Source organism: Pseudorasbora parva, chromosome 1 (genome assembly GCF_024679245.1).
Source record: "Pseudorasbora parva isolate DD20220531a chromosome 1, ASM2467924v1, whole genome shotgun sequence".
NCBI lineage: Eukaryota > Metazoa > Chordata > Actinopteri > Cypriniformes > Gobionidae > Pseudorasbora > Pseudorasbora parva.
Genome location: NC_090172.1, coordinates 39,602,022 through 39,613,207, shown reverse-complemented (window position 1 = coordinate 39,613,207; position 11,186 = coordinate 39,602,022). Strand labels below are relative to the sequence as shown.

At 37.1% G+C, this 11,186-nt stretch overlaps 1 protein-coding gene across 1 annotated transcript in view; it reads right to left on the bottom strand.

Annotated features, from left to right (window-relative positions):
- Window positions 1–1,293: 1,293 nt before the first annotated feature.
- nfatc3a (nuclear factor of activated T cells 3a) overlaps window positions 1,294–11,186 on the bottom strand; it is a 108,987-nt gene continuing 99,094 nt past the window's right edge. The window contains exon 10 of the mRNA XM_067440395.1: window positions 1,294–3,866. Coding sequence (XP_067296496.1) covers window positions 3,787–3,866 — 80 coding nt within the window. The 3' untranslated portion in view covers window positions 1,294–3,786. The remainder of the gene's footprint in view (window positions 3,867–11,186) is intronic.

Genomic DNA, 11,186 nt, shown 5'->3' with positions numbered 1-11,186 from the left:
GCCCAAGCACTTGGTGCCCTACGCGCAGTGCGTGATGTGCGGCCTGGAGAGTTGTACTACATACTGTGATCTTGTTATCGGTTTGACATCTCTTAAGTATGATTCAAACTATGCCAGTGCAGTTCCACTAATGCCAACATAATTTCCGAGTCTATTCAAAAGAATGCTGTGGTCAATAGTATCAAATGCAACGATAAGATCGAGAAACACTAATAAGATACAGCCACGACTGGATGATGAGAATAAATGATTTGTAACTCTGATGAGAGCAGTCTCGATACAATGATACTATATAAATTCTGACTCAAAAATCTGAAATTGGCCTGTAATCTACTAATTCTAAAGGATCAAGTTGCATTTTTTTTAATAGTGATTTAATAATAGCCAACTTAAACGTTTTCGGTACATATCCTATTGACAAGGATGAATTAATGATATTATGAAGAGGCTCTATCACCTCTGGAAGTATCTCTTTAAATAGTCTAGTCGGTATAGGGTCGAGCATACGTTGTTGATTTTGACAATTTAACGAGTTTTGCAAATTCTTCCTCTCCTACAGCAGTGAATGAGTGGATTTTTTTCTTAACTGCCACTACATTGCCATACTGTGTAGTAGATGGTTGCATAGTTAAAATTTTCTTCCTAATATTATCAATCTTGCACATAAAGTAATTACTGCTGTGCAGTTTGCAGAAGTTAAAGCTTTATTCTTTGTTAATTTAGCCACTGTATCAAATAAATACCTAGGATTGTGTTTGTTTTTTTCTAAGAGAGTCGAGAAATAAGCAGATCTAGCAGTTTTTAAGGCCTTTCTGTATGCAATCATGCTCTCTTTCCACAAAATGCAAAAAACCTCAAAAAATTTTTATTTTCTTCCATCGGAGCTCCATTTTTCTGGCTGCTGTTTTAAGGACCTAAGGGTGCTCATTGTACCACAGTGTTGGACTATTTTATTTAATCTTTAAGCACAGAGGAGCAACTGTCTAAAGTGGTGGAAAAGAGAGTGTCAATAGTTTCTGTTGCAACATTGACTTCCTCTAGGCTATCTGGGATGCTAAGGAGATGAAACTGATGAGGAAGATTATTTACAAAGCAATCTTTAGTGGTAGTGGTGATAATCTTGCCACATTTGAAACGATGGGACAGCTTTGCAGCCATTCAAGTAAGGTGAATGTGATGTTATGCTGAAGGTAGATCATGACGGCAGACCATTGTCTATTCGCTCATTTTAGAAATGTCATTCTTGATGCATGCAGAATTAAGGACACAATGACAGATTGACACAATAAGACATTTGGGCATTTATTCTTTTTATTGATACACTACCTCAGACGAGCCTATAGCTGCACGGTGTTCCCTTTGAATAATTTCAAAAAGCACTGCAGTCTTAAAAATTACAAAATGTTAAATACAAAATGTACATGAAATAACAATACAAGGCTCCGTAAACATCAACTGAACCTGTACTTTTATTTTACAAACCATCCAAGCTACCCAAACTTTAGGAATGACATCCATTCAAAGTATCAAAAATAGAGTTCTGGTGTCTGCGTTGTCATCAGTATGTAAAATGGGAACACATTGTTCGATCTTTGGTTTCTAAAGAATTAAAATAGGTGCTTGTTTAGGGACCCTGCTTCATCCCAGAACTCCCCATCAGTTTGTTTGTTTTTTTTCTTTTCTGTCTTGATTCTCAAAAAACACTATTCCTAAATCAAACTCAAACCATATGACACACATTCTCTAAAACTGAATTTTAATACAAGTTAAGGCTTTCCTACGTATATTTGATAGTTTAAATTAAATAGTCAAAAGTGGCATTAAAAACAGCTGTCACTATATGTAAGTTTACGTACAACAAAATATACTTACTTACTGTATAGATGCAAGAGTAACAAACAAACCTGCTATTTGAAATGTCACGCCATCATATTGTCTGTCCTTGCATAGCCTAATGTATCAAGTGTGCTTTTACACCATTTCAATTCAGAGGTTTTTAAAGATACAAAAACAAATATCTACAATTCACTGGATACAAACTGACGTAAGCGCATACACACAAAACTGTTAAGACGCTTGCTCTGTGGATGAACAGACACATCTTGACACACAGAACTCTTGTCTGGTTTACTACTCTATGAAAAAGCATCTCTACAGCATCTAGTCTAGAGGCATCAAGGTTTTCTTTTTTTTCTTTTTTTTTCTCTTATAGGCAGAAGGCAGGTTTATAGTGCATAGCAGTTTTTTTTTAAAACAATTAACAGTCATGGATACAGCTGTATTTCTCACAAAGAATGAAAAAAGATAAGAAAAAAAATCTTTGAATTGTGCCAGTTTTCATGAAGGAAAAAAAAAAAAACAGTTAAGAAAAAAACTGTAATCTCCAAATTAAAATTTTAAGGCAAGAAACCAATACAAATTCATAGATCTGTTAGCATCGTCTGTCTGACCCAAATTGTGAAGTACAGAGGAAACCTGCCTAAATAGTTTTGTCCACTTGAGTGCAAATATGAGTGCTATAATAGTCCAAGACAGGTTTGGAAGCTGGTTTGGATTTCAACCTTTATGAAAAGTCTCAGAATGCAGCAGGGACACAAACTGAGAGCAGCTTTCAAGTCACTCTTTAGTAACAAATCATTTACTTTGTCAGGATGCAAACTATTACGGGCAAAACAAAACAAAAAACTATTAAATATGGTCAAATTCCTGACATCAAACCTGCAATGTTTTTTATTAAATTGTCCAATGCATGTTTATGCATCATTTTTTCCCCTCTAATTCAAGGCACAAAGCGAATCTCAGCATAGTCAACATAAAATTATGTTTGAGTTCAATGTATATATATATATATATATATATATATATTCTCCTCAGACCTTTTGGTCTACGGTCATGAGTTCATCTTCCCATGCAACTGTACAAAACGTGTTATCTTTAGAGTCTGAGAACAATTAATTTCACTTAAAGCACAGCACTGTGAAAGTAAGATTGAACTACCACAATTCACAGCACTCCAAAACACAAGATGAAGCTCAGCTACTTCTAAGTATAAAATACACACATTGGATTTAACCATGTCCTCAATCAAAAACAAAAACAACAAAAAAAAAACAAAGGAAAGAAAACTATTATAAATTCTCAGCAGAAATCCTTTTAACAATCACAGCTACTATATAAGGCATTTGTTCAACCTGAAGAGGAAATGGGCCAATCATTAAACATTATCTACAGCTCAGAAAGGTCACTAGACATGTGGAATGTTGCATATTATTACTACAGACTCAGTGCAGTGCCTGGGGGCCTGTCCACTAGAGGGCAGCACTGGGAGAATGTGTATTGAAAAAGGCAGCGTTTCCGCTGGTAAGAAGGCGAAACGTGGGCATCTATCATGGTTCGAGCAGCCCTCGCCTATCACACTAAAATGACTGTAAAATTGCTGCATATTCCAGTCTGGGATGAGGGCGCTCGACTGCATAGCTAGCCAATCCGAGGGGTGAATCTACAAGCCGCAAAAAATAATACATCATGCTGTCAGAGAGCCCTGAATTATTGGTTTTACTTCCAAGAGAATGAATCCAAGTTTACTCCCACTTAGCCATGTCTGCACATGTGTATAGTACACCTGATTTTGCAAACAGTATAAAGCTGTGTTCCTGAATCAAGAGTAAGCTATAATTGTTTAAATTGCTTCTGGATCCACGCTGGGGAAGGTGTTTATAGCATACTGGGTGGAATCTTGCCGATCAGCTCTGGAGTCCTGTGTAGATTGACATGGTGTGTTGTGGGCTAGGACTGACTGTGTGCAGCTGGAGAGCCCCCATGAGCCCCTGGGGCCTGAGACATGTCTCTGCCTATGATCTCATTCACTGAAAGACACAAAAAGAGACATTTCAATTTAGAATCAATCCAAAAGTGAAAAAGACAATTTCAAGGACTGATATGGCAGGAGGTACACTACAGTTTAAAAGTTTGGGGTCTGTATTTAAAAAAAAAAAAGTCTCACTATGCTCACTAACACTTCGTTCAGACCGAACACGTTTTTGCAGTGAGAGGTGCTTTTTTTGAATAGATTTCTGTTGACAGAGAGCGTTGACAAAAGTTGACAAAAAGTAATCAAGTTTTTTTTTCTATTGTCCAATCGAATGAATGGAGGACAGGACAGCTGATTCCGAGGTTTCCTAGCAACAACACCGCTCTTTTCTAAATGAAAAAACGTCAACCAAAAAAAGGCACCGCATTGCATTTTCAAACCTGAAAATGCGTTTTGTCTGATCGGGCCTTAGGCTGCAAAATATTATTACAATTTAAACAATAAAAATATATTTTAAAAAGCAATTTATTCCTGTGATGTCATAGATGAATTGTCAGCATACCTGTCAACACTCCCGGGAGTGTTTTTGCCGGGAGTCTCCCGTATTTCTATGTCTCCCGCCCCCTCCCGTTTTATAATTTCTCCCGGAAATCTCCCGTAATTTGGCCAAAACCTCGTTCTTTGAATAATCACAACTATGTTATTCCAAGGTTGTTCAGTTGCCATATCTTGTATGAAACGCCGCCTCATACAATCGACACATCACACAAATTTCAAACCATTTGTGGCCTCGACCTGGCAACCTAGTTGCGCTGTTGATATCTGCGAAGGGCCCGCGGGGAAGTTGAATCAAGCATCATTAGTAGAAACGGGAGAAGACTCAGCTGGTAAATATTTCTGTAATCCCCTGACTAGTGTTACATTATATGATAACGAGTTTATTCATGCAAATTCTTTTAAACCATTTAAGAGAGACAAGACAAAGAGAACGTGCTGTATGAAAAACTCACAAAACGCCAGATTCAAGTTCTCTTTCGTGCTTTAACGAACAATAACACACACAATTATGCCAAGATGCCAGTTTTGTTAAGTTTTATTCTTAAGAGCAGCCTTAAAAAAGTTAAATAATGTCTTAAATGAGTTTAAAGCGGTGTGACAAAATGAGATGTGTGAGACATGCATCATGTGCGACAGCGGAAGATCTCTTAAAGTGACAGTAACCACTTATAATGACAAAAGAACACAAGTAATTGCTCACTAAATATGCTCTGCTCTTGACTAAATAACTTCAGTACCTTTAATAAGGATTAATCTATATATAATTCATAACTATTTATGTTTCTACTTGTTAAGTTCTTAAAGCACAGGTACAAAAGAAATGTATGGTTTATGTGATTTATGTGATTTTTTTTAAAATTCACTTCAATTAAAAGTAATATTTTTTGAAGCTCAATACATTTTAATGTGTTATTTCATTTAAGCGTCAATTAAATATTATTTCATAGAGACATCAGAAGCCGTATTACTATCAGTGATGCTGGCCTAAAAAGATAAAAAGGTTTCATTAAACAAATATTTATGTTGTATCTACATTAATTTGGAGGTAATATATATAGGTCTATATATATATAGGTCTATATATATATAAATATATATTCAGATGAATCACAGAGAAAAATATCAATAGAGGTAATTAAAAAATGAAGAAACATTAATTTATATAAAAAAAGTATTAATTTTAGACTTAAAAATTTTTAGATCTCCCCCTCCAGAAAGTTCATAGGATCTATTTGAAATAGTTAAGACATTTTTCTTAGTGCACATTCGTGTACAAAAAAAAACATTAATTTCTTTATAAAAAAAACAAAAACAAAAGAAATCTACCACCCCGAACGGTAGTATGAGGTTTTTAAAGTTCACATTGAGCTTTTTAAAAAACCTTTCTGTTTCTAACCATTGAAGGGCAGTGTTGAGCTGTGTAAAGTCGAGTACAGAATTCATTCTTGAGGGCCGATGGAAAAAAAAAGACAAAAAAACTTTGGTATGTGACTTTGGTACTCGAGTGTGCATCTGTGAGCGTGAGGATGTAAGTTCTGACAGCAGCAGTCTTATTAAGATGACCACAACAGGCTATAAAACCATCCTCCATTTCTTTAACCACTAGGCTTTAGTGGAGACAGTTGCATCAGTTCATTATGTGTTTAATGGTCTTTGATTACATTTCCTCTCGCCTGTTGGCTTGGGCTTTTAGAGCACTATGAAAGGCTTGTATAAAATTGATCCATTGTTAAAACACATGTTATATATCCCAGAAGACAGTGGAGCAAGTACAGTGATTACTTTAGCAGGCAGAGAGACTGATGTTAAGCAAGCAGCAGTTTGTCCCAGCAAGGTTCTGATTAATGCCATGAAAATCTAACAATTTCTTCACATGCTCTATTGGACCGTGGATTTTCTCATTTAGCATATAACATGTTTCGTTTTAGCAAGCACAAAGATATTGCTGCTATGACAAAGTAAGTCAACGACAATCACGACACAAAAGTTAATCCTACAAAAAAGTAAAAAAAAAAAAAAGAAGAAGAAGAGAGAACTAGGGCAAAGACGGTTCCTTACTTTGTGGAAAAAATGATTGTTCTCTAGGAGAGATGGTGAGTTTTGACACACCGCAACATTCAATCACCAGATTTCCAAGCTTGTCATCGGAGTAAAAACACATCTATAAAAGGCGATGAAAAATCTGAGGGGAAAGCCGAGGAGCAGAAAAACAGGTTTGACTGTTGAAGGGGCCTCAGGTATCATTCATACAGGTACCTGCCTCTGCAAGCGACTTAATAATCCCTGCATTCCTCATCCAGACAAACCATGACTGACTGGGATGGACCAGGTTTCACCACATTTTCCAACAGAACTATAAAGTCAAAGTGAACAAACGTGTCGCTCTGCTGCCTACACGGGATTAGAGCTAAGCTTTAGTAGACGTATGTAACGGCATAAACAATCATTTGGTAAAAAGACATCAAAAGGCAGAGAGCTGGGCTTGGTGCTAAAAATAGTATTAAAGGTAAATGAAAGAATAAGTCTGTTTAACTGTAAAATATGGCAGAGGGTTTTACAAAAAAGTGGCAGAACACCATATAAAGGACTGTGCTGATCTGCTTTGCAAATGGAATTAATAAGCATCTCCTGTAATAGTCCTTATGTAGGGAGAATATTTAAAGCAATTGTGTCGTGTGCTTTGTAACATGTAGTATGTAACGTAGTTTGTGTAGTATGTAATGCTACTAATATCCGTGATGGCTTACACACGACTCTTTGGGGCTTTAAAACATTTAAATGTAACCAGATCGATTGCCCCGCAACATTAGTATCACTCAGGTTAAGTGTCACATTTGCATAAGAACTGTAGTTAATTGTGTTTAATGAAGAGTACATCTTTTGCCGCTTTGTGCGCAGTGCTTTTTTTTTTTAGCCTTTTTGTTCATGTTTGTTAGGTTCATGCTGTTCACAGTTATGTCAACTGTTATTTTGGGCGTTTGAAGTTTAGCGTTGTTTTGGCAAATTTCTTATGTGGTTGATGTTATTATTTTGTAATGGCTTTGTGTGTGAAAGTTGCATATGTGTGTGTTTTGTGTTTCAAATGCCCAGCCGCTGTCACAGATCATCCTGTTGGCGTAGGCGGCTCTTCCTCTTGCATGAACACACTTCACACATGCAGACCTGCTCTGGGCTGATTGTGAGTTCTGCTTTAAAAGCCACTCAACGCGCTGTCTGACTCTCACGCCGCACAAACAATCTAACAATCTTACACACACACACTCTGCACAAATTCACACACGTAAAAGACTGATAAAACTGAAACGTAAATATAAACGGCAGCATCTCCAGCGCACTTTATACAATAATTTGCAACTCTCATCAAATGTTTTTAAGAAATATTAAACAAAAAAAAAAGAATTAAAATAAGTAAACAAATATAATTTTTTTTACTAAATTTGCCATATACAAATAACCACTAACGATCAGATATAATAATAATAATAATAATAATATATATTTTTTAAAGTTTAATTTTGTTGTTGCCATGGAGTATCAAACACACACTTCAACATCTGGTAAAGAGAAAAATAACTAATGAAAAAATGTATGTCAGTACACAGTCGGTCAATAAATCCAGACAGCTATTTAATCAGCATCTGTGGTGTGCCTGTGGTATTGGCAGATTTTTAAGGGTACCGTTTTTTAGAGAAGTCTAATATGTCATCTGCCATCGTATTTACTCTACTTTGAAGAGGACTTTTTTGTTTTAAAACGTTATTTTCCTGTCTCCTCCCAGATCAAAAGCTTTTTTCTCTCACTTTTTCCATTTTTTTTGTGTGTGACAAAAGCACACTGTAGTGTTTCATGTTCATTCAAACACAAACGTACACGCTGAAGTTTCAGTGCGTACTCTCTTTGTTCAAAGCTTGGACCAGTTTAGAAAGCAAGTCACCTCAGGACAGAGCCGCCAAAACTCTAAAAACACGTAAAAATCCCAAGTTGTTCTGTTCCCATTACAGTCGCTTACTGCGAATGATATAACAAGGCACAAAATCTCAGCAGTATACCGAGGGAGTAAATGTCTAAACCGAGACCTGAGCTCTGTTGATATTAGCGATGCATCTGACTCAGTAAAATACGGGAAGTTACTGTGCAATATATCGCAATATAGCAGCAACTGCCTTGAGAAGTTTCAACATCATCTTTCCCCACATGTAAGAAAGCATGATTCATCTCAATCTCTTTCGCATAACGTCTGAGAGTCTCAGCGTAGAGTCTTTAAACAGGGGATCCTCTGTGGATGAGTGGAAGGGGCCATCCCTTATTAACATACAATATACAGGGTTTGAGCCTGAGAGCTTGCTGACAGCAAAACTCGGAGCTGGGGTAAATGATATTGTTTGACGGTGCTGCCCCAAGAGGGTGAATCACTGGACTATAGCCACTGCACTAGCTGACCGTTAACTAAGGCTCTCAGTTGAGATGGCCTTTACACTCTCGGAGTAACCAGAAATGGGCAATCTAACATTAATAATGACCAACTGGTTACTGGTTCAAACGAATCATTTTATCAATTAACTTAAGGGAATTACAAGTTATATCCCAGTTGCAAAATTGCAAGATTTAAAAAAAAAAAATAATTATGTAACACCCATTTCCTAAAACAGGAACTATGAAAAGTGATTCCATTGTAGGTGAGATCCTGATGATATTTTGTTCCTATTTTCAAAGCAGCGAATCCGTCGTGTTATGATGGAAAGTATTATACTAGGTAAGACTGACCTCATCAGCCAGAGCAACTGATAGAGCACACACATTTCCATTTAGGAAAAAAAAACAAGTCTGATGTTTAAATGACCCGATCTTTAGATTCAAAACTACAGAGTGTGAAATGTGAAAACTAGATTGTATTAATGGCATGTGCAATGACAGGTTTACTTTTGGTTTGCTTTTTCATTTCTCAACCCCTTATGACTTCAGCAACAATGTACCGTAAACTACACAAATCTATAAAAAATACAACAAATGCAGAGAGAGTGCAAGTAAGAGAGAGAGAGAGAGCACAAGGGAGCAGTTAGTTAGATCTGTGAATCATATTGTGGATTCCCCATCTAAAGAGTGATTCATCCCAATTTTCTTTAACCAGAGGTTTCAGCAATCGCTTTAACATGTTTTACATGTTTAGTCACTAGCTTTAACAATCAGCACAGCGAAGCCAAGGGGCAAAACCATATAGCAGTATAGGTGCCGTAAAGAGATTAAGCCAATTGTTGCATTTGAATGCGTGTTTGACCCATGGAGAATATTTTTCAATTGCAGAAAATAAATGCACAAACATTTTCAAAATAAATTGAGTTTGTGGATTAGCCCTGTTCCAAATTAAAGTTCTGGAGGGGCACGTTCCTTTAACTAAAATGATAAGATCAAAGTGCATACACAGCCACATGCTGCACTCCCTATAATAATTATTCTGGCCTCCCTCCTTCTTTCTATAAAGATTCATAGAGGAACATTGCAATTTAGAGATATAAAAAGAAAATAATGAAATAAAAGCAAAAATCGAATTATGGTAAAACTGAATTACCTAGTACATTTAACCATTCAGCAGACACTTTTATCCAAATCAACTTACAAATGAGAAAAGACAAGAAATCTGTCAACAATATTAGCGGTGTAACAATACTGAACTTAACTTAATTTTCTCACCCTTGTGCCCAAATTCCAAAACTTGATGGCAATACTTAATATCCAATATTTATTTACCTGTTCTTTCTTCTGTGGGGCATACAAACATTTTAGTTTTTTGGGGGAAACAGAGAGAAAGAAAAAAAAAAAGAGGAAAAAACAGAAAGAGAAAGTTGAAAATGTCATGCCAGAGAACGAATAAGTCTGAGTTGGAGTTTCCTGGTCAGAAAGTGCACCCATGTCACATCAATCCCAAGGATCTTTGCACCACGCCACATTTCTGCAGCCAAACACCACAGCATTGCAAACTGGAGCAACCGCAAGGCCACCTCCGCCAAGACCTCAGAATTATGCTCCAGAAGCTGTAATTGTACGGAAAGATGACACAAAACCAGGTTTCCACCAGTTTCAGAAGAGACTTCTCTGATTGTGTTTAACAAGCTGCGTTGGGCCCAGAGCTTGTTTTTTTTCCCTTCCAGACTCGCTTTTTCCCTCAGAGATCAGAGGAGTTGTGTTATTAATTTGACACAGTCGTTTACCACTGGCTAAAGACTACAGACCTGGAATATGTTGCAAGATGAAGTTTCCGTACCCACAAATGGAAAGAGGGAAACAGACAAGTAACGGATGAGGGCAGCACATAATACGAGGATATGCGTTATAAGGACCATTCCAGAAAAAACGAATTATTGTTACTTTAGTAAATTCCACACATTCAAACCAACACTCGGAACAGACTGACGCTGAGATATAAGCTCTGTGTTTGTGTGTGTGTACAGTAAGACAGGGATACGGGCCCCGAAGACAGCAGGCCTTTGCCTATTATTAACCCAGATCAGTGCACTCATGCCGGGGTGGCAGCTGCACACAGACATCCACGAGAACAAAGAAGCACAAGCACACGCCTGCGTACACAACTCAAACACAGACCTCTGGGAGGACATTAATTAAATACAATTGACATGAAAAAGAGAGGAGGAGAGAAGAGATGAGGCAAGAGAAAAGAGAAGTGACTAAGACTAGAGTAAGTACTGACATACACTGATCCTTCTGTTCAGCATGAGGGAACTAATCCAAACTCATCAGGGAAAATATGGCACCCAACTCCTTATGCTCATCTAACACACACACATACGGCTCCCTCAGCACA